General features: G+C 39.5%; 1 protein-coding gene across 1 annotated transcript in view; it reads left to right on the top strand.

The window, feature by feature from the left end:
* The first annotated feature begins 11,858 nt into the window (after nucleotides 1-11,858).
* Nucleotides 11,859-24,014, top strand: part of CFAP44 (cilia and flagella associated protein 44) — a 132,230-nt gene continuing 120,074 nt past the window's right edge. Inside the window, exons 1-5 of the mRNA XM_088027245.1 lie at nucleotides 11,859-11,958; nucleotides 15,273-15,410; nucleotides 15,934-16,093; nucleotides 19,632-19,794; nucleotides 23,757-23,859. Of these exons, the coding sequence (XP_087883371.1) occupies nucleotides 11,859-11,958; nucleotides 15,273-15,410; nucleotides 15,934-16,093; nucleotides 19,632-19,794; nucleotides 23,757-23,859 (664 nt within the window). The remainder of the gene's footprint in view (nucleotides 11,959-15,272; nucleotides 15,411-15,933; nucleotides 16,094-19,631; nucleotides 19,795-23,756; nucleotides 23,860-24,014) is intronic.

Here is a 24,014-nt window from a genome sequence, read left to right as displayed (position 1 = left end):
CAAAAGGTTGCTGTCAACTTTCCCGCCCTGAATCTACTACACATTCAGGGTTGTTTTCTTCAAAGCACCTGTTTGGCTCTCAGACACTGGCTTTTATTTTAGACTTGCTTTTTAAATTATCTCTGCCCTTTCACTGTGGGATGGAAATTCTCAACCTGGTGTAGTGGGAGTAGGGCAGGGGAAACACATTGAAACTACTTGGGGAACTTTCTCAGACAACACTCTCCCTCCTCCTGGAGTTTTTCGTATTCTACGAAGTGTCATATGCAACTTTCATTTGGGCCTCTTCATTGTGGTGGCAAAAATACAATTTTTCTCTGGTATCACTGATTTTATTTACATGAAGTCATCTGTATTCATTTGCATTATTGAAGATTCTTCCATCTGTATTGTACTTTTCTGAAGCTTGGTTTTTAATAAATACTATCCCTGTGTGGAATATAAGACCGTTTTGATACCATTAATGTCAAGTTTTCTGCTTGGCTTGTGAATGCATTCTTTTTTTAAATTTTTTGAAGTTTTTATTTAAATTCCAGTTAGTTAATATGCAATGTAATATTAGTTTCAGGTGTACAATACAGTGATTCGACACTTCCATACATCACCCTGTGCTCATCACAAGTGCCCTCCTCAATCCCCATCCCCCATTTCACCCATCCCCTGACCCGCCTTCCTGCTGGTAACCATGTTTGTTCTCTATAGTTAACAGTCTGTTTCTTGGTTTGCCTCTCTCTCTCTCTCTTTCTTTTTTCCCTTTGCTCATTTGTTTCTTAAATTTCACATATGAGTGAGATCATAAGGTATTTGTCTTTCTCTGACTGACTTCTCTTAGCATACTATTCTCTAGTTCCATCCACGTTGTTGCAAATGGCAAGATTTCATGTGAATGCATTCTTTGGACTTAAATTTTTCTTAATGTTCTTCAACTGGTTGGCTGTTTACTTTTTCCCTTATATTCCTTAAAACTTCAAAAGCCATGATTCTCAACTTTGAGAGCATTGAAAAAAAGACCAAACACTACCTTGAGACCTTGGCATGACTATCTATCTATCTATCTATCTATCTATCTATCTATCTATCTATCTATCATCTATTATCTATCGGAGAGAGAGAAAGTGCGTGTGAGCACAAGCAGGGGAAGTGGCAGGCAGGGGGACAAGCAGTCTCCCCGCTGAGCAGGAAACCCCATGCAGGACTCAATCCCAGGACCCTGAGATCATGACCTGAGCTGAAGGCAGATGCTTAACCAACTGAGCCACCCAGGCATCCCTTGGCATGACATTTTAAGAAGCTGCTTAAGGTGATTTAATGTGCAACCAGAGTTGAGAACCAGTGCTCGCTGGCAACCTGTGGAACTGACATTTAAGTGTCCATCCTGCTAATATTTGTTTTTGTTGATAAACTTCAAAAGTAGGTTAAAAAAACTCCAAGAATAATAGATACAGAGAAAAGAGCTTGCGTTCTTAGGCTTTCTAAAGCAGTGCTTCTCAGCTTTGGCTGCCCTTAGAGTCACATAGGGACCTTCTAAAATTCCCAATGGCCAAGTCTCACTCCAGACCAGTTAACTTAGACTCTGGGAGTATGACACAAACAATATTTTAAGAAACTTCCTCAGGTGATTCCAGTGTGTAGCCAAGCTTGGGAAACGTTATGAAGATATTTATCATCCCCATATCATAAATTGGTGCATGTTTGGTTTTAAGTAATACTACTTTGGGCCCTCTTTATCAGCTTTCAGAGACAGCTGCACCAGTGGGTCTCAAACTATGGCCCTGACCAGCAGTGGCAGGATCACCGAGGTACTTGTTAGAAATGAAAATTCATGGGCCCTACCCTAGACCCATTGATCAGAAAATGTCTGTTTTAATAAGCCCCTCATGTGATTCTGAAGCATACTCCAGTTTGGGAACCATTGATCTTAGCATCACAGAGGGGTGAACTCTGCTATATTTGATGATGTACTACATTTGTATTCACTTTTCTAGTCCAGACTCAGATTACTTATATTTCTTGTGTTAGGACTCAAGTTTTTGGCTAACATATGACTTCTCCAAAATGCCCCAGGGGCGCCTGGGTGGTTCAGTCCATTCTGCCTTTGGCTCAGGTCATGATCCCGTGGTCCTGGGATGGAGCCCCGAGTCAGGCTCCCTGCTCAGTGGGGAGTCTGCTTCTCCCTCTCCCTGCCCCTCCCCTGCTTGTGCTCTTTCTCTCTAACAAATGAATAAAATCTTAAAAAAAAAAAAATAAATGCCCCAGAAAGCTGCTAATCACTTGCTAAACTTTAATAAAATTTGCAGTTTTCCATATTACAGCTTGGGAGAGAAACTAGATTGATAATCAGATCCATAGTTAATGGTACAATCATTCCTATGGTGTATAGTGAGATCGTTTAAATTAGCAGAATTTAATAGTAATTTACTGTTTACTAAGTGCCAGGCATGGTTTTAGCCACTTCTCATGATTTTAAGACACCTTTATGAGGTAGATACTATTCCTTCTTTTGCAGATGAAGAAACTGAGGTACCAGGAGGTAAGTACCCTCTCAAAGTCACACAACTTAGGTGTGAGGGCCCTGGGATGGCATAGAGGAGGTCTTTGTACAAAGCCTACACTATGCTGCCATCTTACAGTGAATATGGTATGGAAGCACAATAATCATAACAATAATAATAATAATTATAACTATCCTTATTGAACCATAACTGTGGTTATCTCATTAAAATCTCACAGTAAAACTGAGTTAGACATGTTTGAATGCCACCCACCTCCCCTTTACAGATGAGGGAATTGAGCCCTGGAGGTGAAGTAAGTTGCCTAATGTCAGGGTGTATGAGGTAAAGCAGGACTTGAAGCTCTTTTTTTTTTAGAAGAGAGAGAGCACATGAGCGGGGGTGGGGGGGCAGAGGGAGAGGAAGAGAGAGAATCTTAATCAGGCTCCATGCTCAGCACAGAGCCCGACGCAGGGTTTCAATCCCATGACCTTGAGATCATGACTTGAGCCAAAATCAAGAGTCAGATGCTTAAATGAGTCACCCAGGCACCCGTCTTTTTAAAAAATAATTATTGGACTCCTCCTAACTTGATCTAGGACAGTGGCTAAAGCTGCAAGTATTGCAATCAGAAAGCTTGGATTCAAATGACATTTCTGCCACTTGGGCTGTGTCCCTGAGTAAATTATCTCATTTTTTCCCATTTGAGTGAGACATGATATATCTTAATAGGGTTGTGAGGAGTAAGAGAGGTGAGTATATGTAAATATGTTAAGAACAGGGCCTGACTCATAATAAGCATTCAGTAATGATGACTGCAAATTTTTTGGTGCACAAATACACTATTTCCAGATTTTTAAAGATATGTGGTGAATTCTTTGTGGTTTTCTCAGATTAACAACTGGACCCAGTGCTTTAAAATTAGAGATATTTGGAGGTTGAAAGAAAACATGTTGAGAATATTATTTGAAAATGTAACTAACGTGCTGTTTAAAAATAAGTTTATCCTATGTTTTTTGACTTTTCAGACACCCTGGATATACCATTTAATAATTAACAGTAAAGATAATGTTTTAAGTCAGGAGACTTTAAATGTCAAGAATACTTGACTAAAGAGAACATTTCAATACTACCAACAAATGCATGGAATGAAGTTTCTGGAAAATTGTGTAACAGAAACCAATAAACACAAAATATAATACGACCTTTTTAAAATCAACTTTATTGAGAAATAATGTATATATAATTAATTGCATCTAAATTTAAAAAGAACAATTAATTGACTTTTGGCAGATGAAACTACCGCCACAAGACACATTTTTGTCATCTCCAAAAGATTCCTGCTGTCTCTTCAGTGCATCCCTCGGTTTACTCTAGCCCTGGGCAACCACTGATGTGCTTTTTGTCATCATAGATTCGTTTACATTTTATCTAAAAGGAATCATACATTGTACTATTTTGTGTCTGGCTCTTTCACTCACCATAACTGAGATTCATTCATGTTATGTGTTTCAGTTTTTTCCTTTTTACTTCTGAGTAGTATTCCATTGTATGGATATTTATCCATTCACCTGTCAATGACCTTTGGGTTTCTTTCCAGTTTTTGGCTATTGTGAGTATAGCTGCTATGAACATTCACAGACAAGGCTTTGTATGGATATATGTTTTTGTTTCTCTTGGGTAAATACTTCAGACATGGAATGGCTTGGTATATGTTTAACTTTTAAAGAAACTGCCAAGCCGTTTTCCAAAGTCATTGTACCATTTTACATTCCTAACAGCAGTCTATGAGAGTTCCAGTTGCTGCATATCTTCCACACTGGGTGCTGGCAGTTTTTAAAGTTTTACCCATTCTGGCGGGTGTGGTGTATGTGCATTGTGGTGTGCATCTCCCAGAGGACTACTGTGTTTACTGGCCACTCATACCTCTGATATGGTGAAGTATTCAAAGTCCTTTGCCTGTTTGAAAAATTAGGTTGTAAGTTTTTTTTTTCTTATTCAGTTGTAAGAATCCTTTATATATTCTGAATGCAAAGTCCTTTGTCACTTATTGCAATAGTGTACCCTTTTTTTTTTTTAAGTTTTTATTTAAATTCCAGTTAACAGACAGGATAATATTAGTTTCAGGTGTACAAGATAGCCATTTTAAAACAATGTTTGGTAACCAGTGACTTTAGGTACTTAAAATTCAGTACTGACCGCTGGCTGCATCACAGAGCAGCTAAAGAGCAAATTGCTAGGGGTGTCTGGGTGGCTCAGCTGATTGGGCGTCCAACTTCGTCTTGGGTCATGATCCTGGGGTCCTGGGATCAGTCCCTGCGTCGGTCTCCCTGCTCGGTGGGGAGCCTGTTTCTCCTTCCCCCTCTGCCTGCAGCTCTGCCTGCTTGTGCTCTGTCAAATAAATAAAAATCTTTGAAAAAAATCTTAAAAAAAAAAAAAAGCAAATTGCTAAACCGAGAAATCTGTCAAGGTAGATCTATACTTTGTGCGCCCAGCGACATGAGACCAAGGATCCCACAACATAAAATCATTTCCTTGTAAAAGCCAACAGAGATAACAGAGGAAAATAAACAACTCAATAGAAAAGGCTCCCCATGTATCCTTGGGGATGATAGTGTGCAATCTGGGTCCCTTTGGGCCATTGTTTATTAACCGGCAGGTATCTAGGTACTCAAAAGTCATTCTGTTTATCAATATAACATTCTTGGGATAATTATAATAACAAACTGTATATAAAACTAAAAGGGGATAATAACCTGATAGAATGTTGGGCTTTTCTGTTTGGCTCGAACCAGAGTCACGTGCCTGGAAACAGCCCGGACCAAAGGCCAAGTTAAATTAGAGGGTCGGGTCGCAGGGCCCCCGCCGGGGGATTTCCCCCGAAAGCCACCTCCAGGCGGCGCATGCGCCGGGAGGCGGGGCGGTGTTGCCTGGTGACCGCAGTAAACCGAGACCTGGGCCTGAAGCTGCGACTAGGAACCCGCGGCGAGGGCGGTCGGTGCCTTGGGTAAGTTTGGAGCGGGCAGCAGGGCAGTTCCCACAGCCTCCCCCTCAAATCTTTTAGCGTGTCAGGGAGTAGGGAACCCCGCTTGGACTTCTCGTAGGCTGAACCAGTGTTCTCCAGGCTCTCTGAGAAGTCCGTCTTTCCTACAGATCAGTTCAACAAACACTGAAGTGACTAGCATTGGCAGGCATAGAGCTAGACGCTGTGGATACAAAGTGGACACGGTTCCTGCCTGCAAGGAGCTCCTAATCCGGTTGGGGTGGAAGACAGCAGACCCCAGGAGTGCCAGTTAGACGGCTCTAAGCCAGGAGCAGGGAGTCTGGTGGGAAAGTGCCTGGGTTCTGGGGTCAAGCCAGCCAGCTCGCCCCACACTTAGCTGTGTGACACCTGTCAAGTTGACCCCTCTGGACTTCATCTTCGTAATATCTAAAAAGAAAGATGATAATGCTTACTTCATGGGGTTCTTGTTACAATTAAATAGGATATTGCAGGTAACGTAGGTAACACATTCATGGCACGCAGTACGTGCAGAATAAATACTTGTTGCACGCAAGTAGATATAGTAGCGTACACGTACTCACTATGTCCAGTCCATCGTGAGTTGTCTCAGGTGGCTACTAAGGCTTTTGAGAAGAAGGGACTAAGGAAGGACTAGGAAGCAGGAAGTGACTGGAGATGAGCTACAGACCCAAAGATGAGGGACCTTTGTGCCATGCCAGGGAAGCTGAATTATTCTGTGGCAATGAGGAGCCATTATCGGTTTCAAACAGGAGGAGTAGCACACTAAAAGCTGTGTTTTGGAACTACAAGAGGCAGGGTAGAAATGGACTAGAGAAGGGAGAGACAAGGTATGAGGCTGTGGTAATGGTACAGGTGAGACCACGTAAGCAGACGAAGGTGGTGACAGTGGGACTAGGAGGGAAAGGATGAGTTCAAAAGGTTCAATGACTGTTCACTTGGCAACGGGACATAGAAACCAACTGCATGGGTGAGCGAGAGGGAAGGATTCAGAGTAATTGCTCTGCTTTCTCATCTGGAAATTTTGCACCTAATCATAGAGTTGTTTTGAGAAATATGTGAAACAGTATGTGCAGAATCTTTAGAAGTGTGTTTGACACATGGTAAACATTCAGAATACATGGAATATTATTCTTTGCACAGTGGTGTTTCACATTGTTAAGTAAAAACTGAGCATCTGCTTTATACGACAATCTCTGAGTCTTAACATGGCCAGCTCTGGCACACAGTGTCTGACTTTGTGAGACTGAAGACTGACCCTGGAATCTCGGGAATGAATCTAAGTAATGTCAGTTTAGGGACCACTCCGTCTGGTTTCCAGCCAACCTCCTTCAAGCAACACATGCCTTTGCACCACTGTGTATGATTTTTTTTTTCTTTATACTTCCTCAGGGTTGACTCAAAACTTGATAGTCTACTCAGTGAGTTGGTTAACGGAATTAGCCATAGGCTGGATCAATGAATCTGAATCTAATAAAAGTACATTTAAGATAGTTCTGCAAATAGAATCCAAACCTAGCTAGTTCAGTTGTATGAGATGGGACATGGTTGGGAACACACAAAGTATGGTGTAGTCATTCTGGTTGGTTACAAGCTGATTATGATGAGTCAGTATATGATGAGCCTACCACCCCCCAACCCCGGAAGATAATAGTCTGCAATATTAGTCTGCCTTAAAGGAATATAATGTTCCCAAGAGGTAGAATAACAGTTCGTCTCTTTTGGAAAATGCCTAGATCCTTAAAAGAAGATACAAAACTGGGAGGGATATTTAATGCATTGGGAATGAACTTCTTGAGCTATCAGGATGCTGAAAGGAACTGAAACCAGGTTAGTGAGGAGTAATTGAAAGAATTGGGTTGCTGTAGCTGGAAAAGAGAGGATCTAGGGAGAAAAGTAAAGTAGCTACAATTATTTGAATGGTTATGGTACAAAGGAAAACTTGTTGTATATGTCCCCAGAAGAACAAGGGCCAAATGGATCCAAGTTGCAGGGAGGCAGATTTCAGCTTAGTATAAAATGAATGAAGAACGAGAGCTGAGCATTAACAGTATGTGCTTACTCGCTAACTTGAAATGTTTAAATTGAAGCTGACTGATCGTCTCTTGAAGTGTTCCTTCATTTGTTCATTTACTGAGGAATGAATGAATTTATCCTTTCAACCATTTTACATACTGAGTGCCTATGGTGTCAGGCACTGTTCTTAAAGCTCTACTGTATTAACTCAGTGAGATCTCAGAACAACCTTATGAAGTAGGTACTGAACTTTACAGATGAGAAAACCAAGGCACAGAGAGGTTAAACACCTGTTTAACACCTCGCAGGAGGTGTAAGAGGGAGAGCCAGGCTGTAAGCACAGTCAGGCAGACTCTAGCCACTTCCCAGCCTAACCAGCACGCTAGACTGCTTTTCCAACGGTGCTGAGCTTAATGTTGTCGATGTGTGACTTTCGCTGGGTGGGAGGTTGGACTAGATAAGAACTCTTTCAACTCTCTGAAGATTCCTGTCACATTTATTGAACCCTGGCTGTATTGCAGAGAATTTGTAGTAATTATGGTAAGAACAACTACCATTTTTGAATATCTACTATGTGCTTTATATAAACCCCTAGTCCTTAACCCCGGTTTCTTATCTTTGGCTTCACAAAAGAATTACCTAGGGAGTGAGAGCCTGAGAATGGTATGCTCTGAAAGTTTTCTGAGTGATTCTAAAGTGCAGCTGGTGTTGAGAACAATGGGTATAAAAGATCTCATTTAATACTTAACAATGACTCTGCCAGACAACCTTATTTATCATCATGATTTTACAGATAAAAGGACAAAGGGTTAAGGGATGCTAGGGACTTAGCCCTTGGCCAAGCTAACCTTTATCCTTGGTCAAACTAGGAGGTGAACTCAAGCCATTCTAGCTCCAAAACCTCCCCAGGTTACAGTACAACTTCCCAATCCTTTATTCTAAACAACCTAAACCTAACCAACCAACCAACCAAATAAAAACCACCTTATTCCATCTCACTAATTATATTGCTAAGCTCCAGAAGATCAGGAGCCCCTCCTACCTTACCTGCTCAATTGCCTTTCACACGTTCTTCAGCCACCCTTTCTGAACCAGAAAAGCTGAGACAAGATCGCAATATTTTTTGTAGAGTATTGCTAGTTCAGAACACTGGGAAAATTCCTTGGGTTCCAGTATTTTCTTCCATAATGCTCACAACCTGATTGTAACTGTGTTTGTGATATTAAAATTTATTGCATGGTCATATTAGCCACTTGAGGAATATATTGTTTATCATAGTGTGGGATAAAGAGTATACTTTTGTCTTGACACCACTTTACTTTTGGTTGTGGTTTAAACCCTTTGTTTACAGAATGGTGTTACCATAATGGTTACCATATTTGCTACCATAATTTTTTACTGTAATTGTTTCTTATTCACTTTATAATAAAGTTTTAAGTAAATTTATTAGGTCTTACAAGCTCTTTATTAGAATATATACATCCTGTTAATGTTCAGTTACAATATGTTAAAAATAAATGTATTTGGAAAAGAGAAAACTAAAGGATAGAAAATGATCTCATGAAGCTTTTATTGGTAGGAAGCAGGAAAGAAAACTATGAGATTGAAATCATTGAGAGGTACTTGACCTACCATTGCTGGCTTTGAAGGGGGCTGTGAGCCACGTGGCCTCTGTAGACTTAGAACAACTCTGGGCCTACAGCCAGCAAGAAAACAGGAACTTTCGTCCTACAACCACATGGAACTGAATTCTCCCAATAATCTAAATAAGTCTAGAAATAGAGTTTTCCCCAGAGCCTGCAGAAATGAAAATAGCTCAGCCAACACTTTGTTTTGACCTTGTGCAACTCAGAGAACCAGCTGAGTGTGCCTGGATTTCTGACCCACAAAAGTGTGAGATAAGAAATGGGTGTTATTTTAAGCTGCGAAATTTGTATGATGGCAATAGAAAACTAAATACTGGTTTGTAGACTGAGGTGTTACTGAAGTTTGCAGGCTAACAGTTTTCTCTCAGTTCTTAACTGATTAGTAACAGCAGAATATCAGTTTACTTTGATTGGCAAACCCAGGGCCTACTGTGGCTCCACTTATTTAGGGCCTGCATCATGGCAACTTAGAGAATAGTGTATTTTCTTTCCAATAGTTTACATGTTGATTTTTATCAAGGAAACCTTTAGCTATAGTTGCTCTTTGGTCAGGACTTTCAGACCATGCTTGTTCTGGTCAGCTTTGGATCTGGATCAGTGGTTTAGAAAAGCTGATCTGAGACTATATTAAAAGAGAACTGTCAATTTCTTCTTCCTAGATTGTGAAGTATTTAAGATCAAGGACTCTCTATTGCTCATTTTTGTATCCTCTGCAATGCCTGGCATAATACCATTTGATGTAAGTGTGCTCAGTAGTTTTAAGAATTGAATTGGTAAGTGGCATTTAGGTATGTTCGTAGCTACCTAAAAAAGTTTACCCACGGTGTAGGATAATGTGCAACCAAGGTGCAGTAACTGATATTAGATTGCAATATCGATTTTTAAAAATTATTTCATGATTACAATTATTTAATTATTTTCAAGTCAATGACTTGTATAAATGTAGAAAGTAAGTTTGCATATCCAAACTGGAAGGATAAAGAAATATGCAGGATAGTATTGGGATTTTAAATTAAGATTTTTCTATCGTTTGACTCCTACACACTTCCCAGTCCCAGTGGGCATATATTTTACAGTCAGGTGAGAGAAAGGAAGGAAGGAAGGAAAAGAGGGAGGAAGAAAGAAGAAAGGGAGAACAACTAAGGAAACAACAATAACAGCACACTTTTTAAAAGGTAAAACATCATCTTGGTAACCCAGAAAAATGGCCCCAAAGTGCTAAACAAAATGTAATAACCTAAGTGTCATTTTAGGACCTATCTTTCCTGCTAATAGCTTTTAAGAAAAACATTTGGACCCTGCACTGTTGTCCCCCAAATCAAGACCAGGCAGCATTATGATGTCACTGCAAGAAAGCAGATGGAATGACCCCCAAGGTGGGGGGTGAAAGGAGGTGGTGGTCACACCGCCCTCTCTGCTGACCATATAGTGTGTATCCTATCTGCTCTGGGCAAACTAGCCTTTCTGCAGAGACCAGGAGGGGGTGATAATGCACTAGTTCAATTAATTCTCACAGCAGCCTTGTAAGTTGTGTTTACTTCACTCCCATTTACAGCTGAGGGATTCATGTAAAGGTTATGCGGCAAAACCGAGATTCCAACCTGAATCGCAGCTCGAATCTGAGTCAGATAGAACTGCTGTCCTCTTCTGCCTGCCCGCCCTGCCATAGGAGGGTGAGGGTATGAGGATATATGTGGTCAGTGTGGAGAAGCAGAGACTTACAAGGCGGACACAGCAGGCGCTTTCAAACACAAAGACCTGCACTAGAGGGAGGACATGGAAAATCTGCTGCGTCACTTCCCTCCTCAAAACCTTTCAGTGGCTTTCAGTTGCCATAGAAATAAGTTGTAAACTCCTTAGCAATAGCGTAGAGACGGTTCTGTAATCTGCTGCCGGCCTCCTCTTCACCGCCCATTTCCCTCTCACACTCACAACAGACTGCTTTCAGCCCTTCACAGATACAGCCCTCTCTCTCAAGTTCCCTCTGCCTAATACACTCTGTCTATTCTAGGCCTGGCCAACCTCTACTCATCACGCTTGTCTCAAACACCTCTTCCTGCACCTGAGGACATGGGTTAGTCATTTTGCTAGACATGCCCACAGGACCCTATTCTTTCCCTTTTGTAGCCCTTATTGTATTTTAATTGGTCATTTAATATCTATCTATCTAAACAAGCTCCACAAAGTTAGGAATCACATCTCTAGTTCAGTACCATAATTTAGCATCTACCATAAGACTTGATACACAGCAGGTGCCCTGAACAAATATTTAAAAATTGAAATTAATTAGTAACACCGAGGAACTAAATGATGGAATGATGGGAAAAGGAAATGGAGGGGATGAACCAAAAGCATGGCCAGGGGTTAACTTCAATGATGGGATGTTTAGAGAAAAGATGGACTGGAATGGCATTTCACTGCGGGCTTCTGGAAAATCAGAGGGCACCACAGTAAGTTGGCCTAGGAAAAGGGACTATCTGACGACATTCTGCCGTTCTGCAGAGGTCTCTGCTGGTGGCTGTACCTCCTGCTGGTGGAGTCATCTTGGACACTGTGCGAACATACCATTAGCAACACACATGGTGTTTGCTGCCTGTGGGATTTCTTAGAGGAAAAATATCTGTAAATGATTTTTATTTCACAGCTGTTCCCTTTCTCGGTCTCAGTTTTATGCTTACAGAGGAAATGAAGGAACCAGGTGATCAGGATACTGAGCGGGGGAGATTAGATAGATCAAAGAGTGATGGGAAGCGGTCTCAGAGCTCCTCGAAGTCTGCATCAAGATGTAAGTAAAGGTTAGAATACACACTTCGGTTTTTATCATAAAATTTAGGTAAAATCGCTGTTAAAGAGTACTTATACAACAGAAATAGTTGTTTAACTCTATTACTAAATTCTAAGTTCTTTAAGAGCAGAGACTGTGTTTTAACCATTTAATCTCCAGTTCCTGGCCCATAGAGGTTACATGCAAAAGAATGAAACTGGACCACTTTCTTATACCATATACAAAAATGAACTCAAAATGGATTAAAGACCTAAATATGAGACCTGAAACCATAAAACTCCTAGAAGGAAATATAGGCAGTAATTTCTTTGGCAGTGGCCATAGCCACATTTTTCTAGATAGGTCTCCTCAGGCAAGGGAATCAAAAGCAAAAATAAACCATTGGGACTATATCAAAATAGAAAGCTTTTGCACAGCAAAGGACAATGTTAACAAAACCAAAAGGCAATCCATTGAATGGGAGAAGATATTTGCAAATGATATATCCAATAAGGGATTAATATCTGAAATATATAAAGAACTTAGGCAACTCAACACCAAAAAATCGAAACAACCTGATTTAAAAATGGGCAGAGGACCTGAATACATATTTTTCCAAAGAAGACATGCAGATGGCCAACAGACACATGAAGAGATGCTCAGCATCACTCATCATCAGGGAAATGCAATCAAAACCACAATGAGATATCTCCTCACACTTGTCAGAATGGCTAGAATCAAAAAGGCAAGAAACAACAAGTGTTGGTGAGGATGTGGAGAAAAAGGAACCCTTGTGGTCTGTTGGTGGGAATGTAAATTGGTGCAGCCACTGTGGAAAACACTATGGAGGTTCCCTAAAAATTTAAAAATGGAAATACCATTGATCCAATAATTCCACTACTGGGTATTTACCCAAAGAAAATAAAAACACTAATTTGAAAAGATCTATGCATCCCTATGTTTATTGAAGCATTATTTACAATAGCCAAGATATGGAAATGACCCAGGTGTCCAGTGATAGAGAAGATGTGGTATATATATATATATATAAAATGCATATTATATATATATGTAATGCATATTATATATATATATATAATAGAATAATACTTAGCCATAAAAAGATGATAACTTGCCATTTGCAACAACACGGATGGACCTAGAGGGTATTATGCTAAGTAAAATAAGTTAGAGAAAAACAAATACCATATGATTTCATTTATATGTGAAATCTAAAAAGAAAGCGAATGAATAAATAAAAAGCAGAACCAGCTAATCATGGGATTACTATAGCTACAAGGTATAGCTTTTACTGTCTTATTTAAATTTCATGAATTTGAATGTTTTTAACACTAACTTTTCCCAGTAAAGTCCATTATGAAACAAAAAACTAAATAAATAATTAAAAAGCAGAATCAGACCTATAAATATTGAGAACAAACTGATGATTGCCAGAGGGGAAAGGAGTGGGAGGATGGGCAAAATGGGTGAAAGAGAGTGGGACACAGGCTTCCAGTTAGGAAGGAATAAGTCAAGAAATAAAAGGTGCAGCACAGGGAATATGTTGTAATAGGGTTTATGGTGACAGATAGTTGATAAACTTGTAGTGAGCATAGAATAATGTATAGATAAGTTGAATCATTATATCATACACCTGAAATAAATGTAACATTGTGTGTCAACTATAATAAAAAAAAAAGAAAGAAAAAAATAGAAGAAAATTTGAGGAATTGTGTAAAAGGATTTTTAAAAGATAGCTTGCTTTTTCTAATGGGGCATCATGGTGTTAGGTGTCTTAGTGGAGTCTTGACTTTTGTAGTTCTAATCCTAAATATAGTTTGAGATAATTTTGATTATTCACCTAGAGGAGACCTGGGGAAATGAATTCATTTACAAAATTTACATTAAACTATTTCAATGTATCTGAGGCATATCTCTTAAATCCATAATTTCTCCACATCATGTTTTATTTGAGATGTTTGTCTCCTCTTGCTTGGACTCTTACAACAAGGATTTCCACTCAAGCCTTCCTGTTCAAGTCTCTCCATACTACCACTAGAATTATCTTTCCAAAAAATATGGTTATACCGCTGTCCTCAAAAATGTTAGTTTGCTTCTCTCTTGATTTTCCATTTCCACTTTTCTCCACTCCCTAATTTCTGACACAGGATTATCTACTTTTTGGTTTCCAGTCCTTTGCTGCATTTTCCTGAATGGATGGATTTAATAATAATGACCCTTTGTCTAGCACTGCCTCAGGATCTCCCCTTCTTATATTAGACCCTTGTAGGGGCAGGCCTGGCCTGGTCCTGTTGCTCAGCTCATAAATTCACACATTGTGGTTCTTAGGCTCCCAAAAGATAATGTCAAGTAATTTGCTGGTATCCTGAAACCTTTTATCTTGGTGCTGTGAGCAGAGGTCTCTCTTCTGCTTTGGCCACGTACCTGGTAGCTCCCCCATCCACTCTCTCTCTTTCTCTCTCTTTTTTGGCCTGGAGACCTGGAAAGATTTTGGTCTCTTCTACTTTCAGAAATGTCTTCTGTAGACTTCATATTATTTCTTCCTTAAATGTTTGGCAAAATTCACCAGTGAAGTATGTTGGCCTGTAATTTTCTCAATGGGAAAATTTTTAATGAATTCAATTTTTTTAATAAACAGAAGGTTGTTTAGTTCTTCTTTTGTAAGTTTTGTAACTTTGTATGTTTCATAGAATTGTACATTTCTTTTAAATTGTAAAATTTGTTGGTATAACTCTAGGGTGTATTTTCATTCCTGATGTTGGAGATTTGTATGGTCTCTCTTTCTTCTTGATTGGTTTAGCTAGGAGTTTCTCCATTTGGTCGATCTTGTCAAAGAGTAAGATTTTGGTTTTGCCAATTTTCTCTGTTGTTTGTTGCCTTTTATTTAATTGATCCTTGCTTTCACTTTTGTTATTTCTATCATTTCATTTTATTTTCTTTTTGCTTTTTCTAGATTCCTGAGGTAGAGCTTTAGGTCACTGAGTCTTGACTTTTCTTCTTTTCTTACATGTGTCCAAAAACTAGAAATTTCCCTCTAAGCATTGCCTTAGTTGCATCCCACAAATTTTGACATGTTATATTTTAATTACCATTTAGTTTGAAATATTTTTAAATTTCCTTGTTGATTTCTCCTTGACCCATATATTATTTTTAAATGTTCTTTGATTTCCAAATATTTGTAGGTTTTCCAGATATCTTATCATAGTTTATTTTTAAGTTACTTCTCTTGTAATCAGAAAATACTAGTTACTCTAGAAATAAGGAAATGTTTAATTCAAAATGTAGAAATTATTAAAACAAATTACTTTTAATAGTTGCTGTGAGAGAGGATGCCACAGATGAAACGTTTATTGAAGGGGGAGAATCATATTTAGAGGATGATGATTATGATATGGAACATTTGGAAGGAAGTTCAAGTTCATTTCAAGATGACTATGTGGATAACATTGGAAGTAAGTATTATTAGTTTCCTATCAGTAATAGTAACTGTTTTAAAGACAAGCCCAAATTGAATAGTTATAAATTCATAGAAATAAAAACTTGCAGGATGTGTCGGGGTGATAAAAGGAAAAGCATGGAACATACTTTAACAGGGTGATTTAGCAGCTCTGTAGCTATGTATTACATTTCTGAGGATCACATACAAACTCTCAGACTTGGTTTTCTGGGGAGTAGGATGGTCTAAGGAGTGCTCCATCCCAGACTGGTGAATTATAACTCACCCTTGAGACTGATTAGGAGTTGCTCTTTGAGACTGCGGGGACCGTGATTAGAGATCTGCCTTCACCCTGCTGCACACAGGCAGGTTGGCTCTCCCTCCCATACGCTCATTGGTGGGTGGCATCCCATGTTCAGGCCACTGGTAGTACTTCCTGCTCGAGTATTGCAGGCGAGGTACATTCCTCCTGTCTTTGTGAAATACAATTTTAGGATTCACCAGATGCTCTTCTTAGTTAAAATATTTTAACTTTTTAGAATCTCAGTATATGGAAGCCCCTGCCCCAGCCTCAGAAGAGGCAGAGGAGAAAGTTAAGAAGAAGATCTCGGAGAACTTCTTCTACAATTATACGGAGCTTGTTTCGATGCCTTTTGTGACTCCGGATTCGAACATACCACTGGATCTTCTCACACTTGTGTATCCACTCCAGTTATATGTGCGTAATTTTTGGTTTTCAGCTTCTTAGGTCAGGGGTCGGCAAACTAGCTCTACATGGACAAAATCTGGCCTCTTGTCTGTTTTCGTGAATAAAGTTTTATTGGAACACAGCAATTCCTATTCATTTACATTTTGTCTGTGGCTGCCATCACACTACAAGGGCAGAATTAGGTAGTTATAACAGAGGGCACCTGGCCCACAAAGCCTAGAATATTTACCGTCTGTCCCTTTCCAGAAAGTTTGCCGATCCCTGTCTTAGGTGATTCTAAGAAGCTTGGCACTTAGAGAAGTTGAGATAGAAATACATGATTTTAATTTAAACAAGCTTTTGTTGATGCCGAATAACCATAAAGAGAAATGATGCTTTTCTGGCTGTTCTTTCATGAGACATGATGTGAAGGAGACCAGAAGACCTCTTCTCCTGGTTTCTCACCTCTACCAGCCTGGCATCCCTTTCTCAATGCCTACCAAGTTAAAAATCATTGATTTCTTAAAACATTGATGTCATTGGCAGGCAGTGGTACTTACACATTATTTATCAGATGAATATCAGAGAAGACAACCCTGAGGAAGTAGGGCCTCAAATAACAAGTTTTAAATTGGTCTGGAGAGTAAGAGTCCATGAAAAAATTTAAAGGTGGGGATAATCAGCAAGAAGATTTAGGGTCTGCTCTCACTGTACGGTGTTAGGTTTGTCAGGTGGAGTTGGGAGAAGATTTCCATTCATGCCCTTGGCTGGCAATTTAGTACGCTTACCTTCAGAGGGGTGGTGGTGATGACCACATGGCCTAAACCACAGACTGGCCTCTTAGACAAGGTGTGCTGAAAGAGGAGGGCCATGTACTTCCTGACTCCAGTTTTGCTTTTTATGTAAAAATAGAACATGTTATTATAGTTTTCTGTTTCATTCCCAGGTGTACCTAAAACTAATTCCCCCTGAATCTTATAACTTGGAGTCTTCTCTCCTGAGGACTTTTTTGCATATGTGGTCTTTGGACAAGTTGCAGATAAAAGTTATGCTCTTGCCTATTTGTTTTAAATGAGGTGGTTTATCGCCCTGAAGCTTTTCCTGAAATACACATAGTCTGGTACCTTTCCTGGACCTACCGCATCATATCCGTGGGGAGAGGGACTTGGGGACTTGTAGTCTGAAAAAGCTTCTCAGGTACTTTTGATTGTGTTGTCTTCTCCCAGCCCCCAATACTGGGGACTTGCTGCTCCAGGATACAGGGATCTCAGTATTGGAGAGATATGCCTAGATTCCAAATAATAAGAGTCAGAGTGACCTTGACTTTTGACTCAAGGTGTGAATTGCTTATATTTATGCTGGATGAGTAGCTATATAAGCTATAGACTTTTTGTGAACACTTTCAACACCAGGGAAGTCACAAAGTACCTTATCCCATTTTTGAATAGCTTACATTATTAGCTTTTCCAGACCTTGAATCAAAAGCTGCCTCTTTGGAACATCTCTCACTCCCCCTGCTTGTGTTCCCTCTCTCGCTGTCTCTCTCTCTCTCTCTCTCTCTCTCAAAAAAAAAAAAAAATCTTTAAAAAATATCATCTAAACCATAGCGTAATTTATATAAGATATAATTAAATGCAATTTTATTTTTTTTAAAGATTTTATTTATTTATTTGTCAGAGAGAGAACACAAGCAGGGGGAGCGGCAGGCAGAGGGAGACGCAGGCTTCCTGCATGAGCAGGGAGCCTGATGCGGGGCTCGATCCCAGGACTCTGGAATCATGACCCAAGCCGAAGGCAGTGGTTTAACCAACTGAGCCACCCAGGCGCCCTGCCAAAGGACATTTACTGAATGCCTAAGGCTCAAGACACTGCACTCGGCACTCTGGGAAATAGAGATGACCTGCGAGAAGAAGCAGGCTGTGATTTGGAAGGGGAAAGTCTGGGAAGTAACAATCTTACCCATTCTGCATCGGAGAGCAGCAGCAAGTAAAAGGGAGTCGCCCCCCACCCCGAAATTAGAGATGATAATATCAGATAAATGATCACATGTGTGATCCCCAACCACCACCCAAGTTACTGAAGAGATGGTAGCCTACTTGTACTCTTACAGCTATAGACCTAGCCTTTAGCCTTCCAAAGTGTTACGCTGGCACCTGGAAACAGAGAAAGGAGAGAAGGAAGGAAAGGTGAGAACAGCAGCTTGGGGAAAGGGAAAAGGAGGGTAGGTGAAGCCTCCTGCCCCATACCAGGCTCTGTGAAGATAAAGAGCCTGTGGTTCCCACTCTTTATTTGTAGGGAGGCCTCAGATAGTTTCCATGAGGCCTGAATAGCTTCAGCAAGATCTTTGGATCACAAATTTATTTGCGCTTTTATGTAAAATTCAGTTTTAGGTGTTTATATCTTTATTAAATTGATAAAATTCCTTTTTCTTGAACAGATCAAAAGCCCTGAAATGTTCTCTCTCTTTTTCAATTTAACTCTTAGGCAATGAGCTAAGTATAGTTATGTATAGTTGGTTGTAATTTGTATATACTTCACAATTCAAATTGCATTAAAATTTTCTCTTTTTTACAATTGTAGATATTCTTCTTGTTAAAAATTCTACATAGTTTCTCTAAAAATATTCACTTACAAAAAAATAAATAAATCAAAATATTCACTTACAAATAAGGGTAAACCTCTAAAGTCAGAATTTGTTTTTTAAAGAAGGGCCCGAGAAATAAAGATTTCTCCAATGATCCTTTAACTTTTGTGTTCAACAGTGAGTTCTTAGAAAATATGAATCCATCTACTTAAGATACACTATGTAATATATTTCTTTTGCAAACTATATTTTTTATAGATAATCTCATTTACTTATTACATTTATATTTTGGGTTATATTAATTTGAACTTGAATGTAGTAACAATGTACATTTAAAAGATGTTTTATAAAAACTTAGATTATTTTAACCTCTATTTTGAATTAGTTCAGATTTCCTCTATAGCATAAATGTGCGTGTGCACGCACACACACACACACACACACACACACACACTCATCTACACACCTATACATACTAATGAGCTCAGAAAGGAAATGTTAGCATATTTATTATACATATTTATATACTATATATTATTTAGTCCATTTTCATAATTTGTTCATATGAATTAAATTTCAATTACATTTATGTGGATTTATTATATTAGTCAGATTGTCACTGGTTTGTCAGAACTTCAAAACATTGTCAGAATTTTAAACATTTCGCCTTTCAACATCAAGGAAGAGGCCTGTATAATACTTTTATAAAATTAATCTGCTTTCAGGATCTCCCTAGGAAAATTAAAATATTGATTAAATCAGAGTATAAGAATTTTCACCTCATTTAAAAACAAAGTTGCATTAGTAATAAATAAAAACTCTGGGTTTCAAAGTAAAATTCCACTACTTCAACACTGAACCTTTGTCTAATGTCACAACCTTAAAAAATGTATTTATTTCATTATGTTTCCTATCTCTAGGATGTTTACTTTGTTTCACTTCTTCCCTTAACAACTTTCCCTCAGTCATTCCTTTGGTTATGAATGCAGAAAGCGGGCCAACCTACAACTTCTGGACAGCAATACTGTGATGTACATAGCTGGGAACCAGCTGATCCTTCTGAATTTGAAAACCAAGGAACAGATGTACCTGCGAAGTAGCAGTGGGAGAGGAATTGGTGTCATTGGGGTATGCTGGTAGTGATTTAGGACAAAAAAAATCTATCCTTTTGTATTTGTTTCTTCTGTGGACCAGCCAGGCTGTTAGGTGCCAATACCATATGCAGTACTGCAGGATTAAGGCATTTCCAATTCAATGATTACAACCACTCCATTCACTGACATGATCTCTGTGCAGTATTACAACATTATGTTGATGATACTATCATCTCATTTTGCAGATAAGGAAACTGGAGCTGGTAGAGGCTAAGTGGCTTCCCCCAGTCCTGCAGGGTTTTCATATTGAACTCCATGTTGCCATTCTGCAAAAATACTCAGATGAATAGCACCAATGATAATCCCAATAATAAATAGAGATAAATGCCAGATAAGATGTAGGTATAGAATCAAACATTAAGAAATCAAGTATAGGTTGTACGTTCAGTAATTTTGAGCAGTCGACAAAAGGATTTGCATGTGATTTGGAGGCTGTCTCTTCCTTCCTCCTCCGGTGACTGTCTCCATCAGTCACCTTCTTTCTTGTATCTTTGGCCTCTACTTCCTTAGACTTTTCATCCTCAGCATAAAAGCACACTAAATCAACTTGTTCTCACCTTAAAGGGCCCCTCTCTAACCATGCCTTCTCTTTACCTGCTGACTTTTCCCTTCAAAGCCAAGCTTCTGCTGTTTTTTTCCCTCCCACCTCACTGAAATTGCCCTTACTAAAGTGACCAATGGCCAGCTGATTTGAGTAGCCAAATCCAAAGAATACCTTTCTAACTATATCTTACCTGACCTCTCTATAGCACTTGGCCCTATACCTGAGTTTTTACCTTGACTGTTTTTCTACTCTGTGAACCTTAAAAGCAGGTTTCCCTAGATCTGCTCTCACCAATAACAATCCGGGAAACACTTCTTGGTGTCTTTAGAGTCATGAGAGGGGCCCCTGTTCAGAGTAGGCTGTGTGAGACAGGGAAAGGAGGAGAAATACGCAGGATTTGGGGTACATATAAGCAGCACTTCCATAGCAGATGCTCAAAGGGTTTTTTAGAAGGATCATGATCTAAATAGAAGTCTGCCCTGCTCTTACCCTGCCTGTCAGGTGTGAGTAGCCCAGACCGAACTGGGAGGTGCAAGGCCCACATCACCACACCCTGCAGAGGTGGAGGGCTTCCAACAGAAAGCCTGGTGCAGCTCCAACAGAGAGACTGGGCCAATCTAGCAGGGAGTGGTGGGAAATACTTTTGATTAGATTAGATGGGACCTGGTAGGGTATTTAGATTAGAGATGGAGGTGAGTGGAGAGGTTTTGAGGATTCTTGCTCTGAGAAGTGAAATAGGGACATGAATGGAAATGGAGAAGGTAAGGAAAATCTGAGATCCACAAATAGAACTTGGAGTGGTTGTGGAAATAGGGTATGGTGAGATGGATGAGTGAAGATAGTCTCATGATTATTTCTTTTTTGATCATCTATCTATACATAACATGTGTGCATGGTAAAGTCCCTGTCCTCAACAAGAATTAATTAATTATGATTATTTTTAAAAGATTTTATTTATTTGAGAGAGAGAGCAGGAACGGGGTGGGGTAGGGAAGGGGAGAGGGACAAGCAGACTCTCCACTGAGCGTGGATCTGATGTGGGGCTCGATCCCAGGACCCCAGAATGCTGAGGTCATGACCTGAGCCAGAATCAGATGCTCAAATGACTGAGCCACCCAGGCTCCCCAACAAGAATTTATTATATTACATTGTGTGTCCAACAGTACTCAGAACATGCAGGGATTTAAATGAAGAAGGGTTCAGGACCTCTATGAATTCAGAGAGTTTAAAATCCATCTAAAGAGGCAAGACTTATATTAAAAAGCAAAAAAACAAAAACCTAGATCCATACAAGTACATGATACTGTGGCACCAGCTGTGTACAAATATTTACAGTCCCAACGTGAGGGTCACGGGTTCTGTGGAGGGAAGTCAGTCAGGGGCCACCCTGAGGTGTCATGAGCCCTGAGGTCCACATCACCTGCAGAGTACTGGGAAACAGGTAGCTATCACTGTTTTTCCTCTCACTTTATGGCCAATAGTAGTTTTGAAATTTCTATTTTCTTGTACAATAATTTGGTCTGAGGTCAGTAGGTAGAGGTGTACTGTGGTCAAGAAAGCTAATCCGAATCCTCATCCCCCTGGGCTCTGGGCATTTGCATGTCCACAGGGCTTTTCTCCATGCATGCTGGAGCTGTCAGTGCCTGGACAGGGCCTTTCCTCAGCTGTCCTCATCACTTCATTTTTTTCTGAAACAGTTATCCATTTGTGGATGAGAAGTGTTCTTGCAGGGCAATAAGAAACCTGTGAGAAATGGGTTTTGCGGGCATATCAACTATCTTTCAGAAAAGATAGTATGTTGAGTGAAAAGTAAATGACTCATTAATTCCAGGTCTCCACTAAGAATGAAACACCAAACTCAACCCCACAGAGCTTCTGATCTGAAAGGGCTGAAACTTTTTCCCTTACTGGAGGCCAAACCTAGAGGGGTAAAAGATTTGCCTGAATTCCTATACAGATTTCTGTGACCGCATATCCCACACAATATTCTTCTGTAAATGGGCATCTAGAAAGATGTAGTCGTAACCTGTTTCCCCCTAAGTCCTTCGTAGCTCCTATTTTTTAGTTCCCCTTTCTTCTTGGCTTCCAACACCTGGCTTGAACCCTACCTCTGACATTTGCAAGGTGTATGACTTTAAGTTACTTAGCCTCTCTGTGCTTATTTCCTGATGAAAAAGATGGGAAGGATAAGGGTATCCGAACTCACAAGGTTGATGTAAAATTTAAGGGAATTAGTTCATATAAAACGTACACAGTGTCTGGGGTACATAATAAGCATGCAATAAGCGTTTTTCTCTCACTGAGTGTCCATCCTATAAAGCCAAGCCTGGTTTCAAGCTGAAGTGATGGGTGTTTACTTGAATGGAAGAGGTGTCAGCAGGAAGACCTTATTATAGGTCTTATGGCCCCATGTGTGGGGAGAAGAAAAAAAGCTACGATGTTATTTTGGGTACCAAAACCTACAGTGCAACCTATATCCTCTGAGGAAAGCTCCTGTTCCACAGGTATAAAATCGGGAGTTGCAACATGGTAACCGAAAATAGAATTTTCTAAAGCACAATATGTGTCTTAGTTTACTTTTGTAATAGCCTATTTTTATTTGTAGGCTATCCATTTACTCTTCCTGCACCTTGGCTTACCAATGAACAAAAATAACAGGAATAAACATATAATTCTATAAGATTTATACTGCTATCATTTGAAATGCTGACCCAAATAGTTTACCCAGGGCATATTTACTATATTTTCCTCTGCATCTGGCTTAGAAATATTTTATCTTTCTCACTTCTAGTAAGTTTATATATATTTGTGGTGAATTTGTCCAAGGTGAATTTTTTTTTAAATTGAGCTGTAACCTACTCTGGAAACGTGAATTTTTCTGTACAAAAATTTAGGCTGATTTATATATGGAGGGTAAACAATTCATCTAACTTAGTTGTTCTCAAAGAGTGGTCCCTGGGCTAGCAGCATCAACATCACCTGGAACTTGTTAGAGATATAAATGCAAATTTTGGGGGCCCAGCCCTGATGTACTGAATCAGAAACTGGTGGTAGGGCTTGCCCTCTGTGCCTTAATAAGCTCTCCCTGTGGTTCTGATGTGTGCTAACAATTGAGAACCAGTGTTCTAGCTCTTCTGATGGCAACTAAAAAAATTGTAGAGGTAGAGGTGACTCTATTAACAAAAGTAAAACTTAAAATTTTTGAGTATTCCCCTAGGTTTCAGTTTAAATCACATCCATCACCATGTACTTATCAGATGCCCATTTTTTTGTTTTCTATTGGAGTGGATCCTAATAAATTATAAAATCACAGATGCTAAATACTACATTAATAGAACTATTTATAAGAAAATTCTCCTTTTACTATTTAAGTGAGATTTTACTTTTTATAGGTTCATCCTGATAAAACTTACTTCACTGTAGCTGAAAAAGGTGTTTTCCCAAAGATTATCATCTATGAATATCCTTCTTTGAAGCCCTACAGAATCCTTCAAGGTGAGCTCAGTATATCCTCTAAAATATTACATGTTCAAGGTTAACCACATTCAGGGTCTTCCAGAGACACAGAGCTAGGAGGAGGTAGAAAAAAGATTCATTTAAAGGAATTGGCTTATGTACTTGTAGGGGCTGGCAAGTCTGAAGTTTGTAGG

Source organism: Eumetopias jubatus, unplaced genomic scaffold (genome assembly GCF_037043125.1).
Source record: "Eumetopias jubatus isolate StellerSeaLion01/CBP00866 unplaced genomic scaffold, mEumJub1_p1.0 scaffold_1, whole genome shotgun sequence".
In the NCBI taxonomy this organism is placed as follows: Eukaryota; Metazoa; Chordata; class Mammalia; order Carnivora; family Otariidae; genus Eumetopias; species Eumetopias jubatus.
This window is presented reverse-complemented; position numbering and strand designations above follow the sequence as displayed.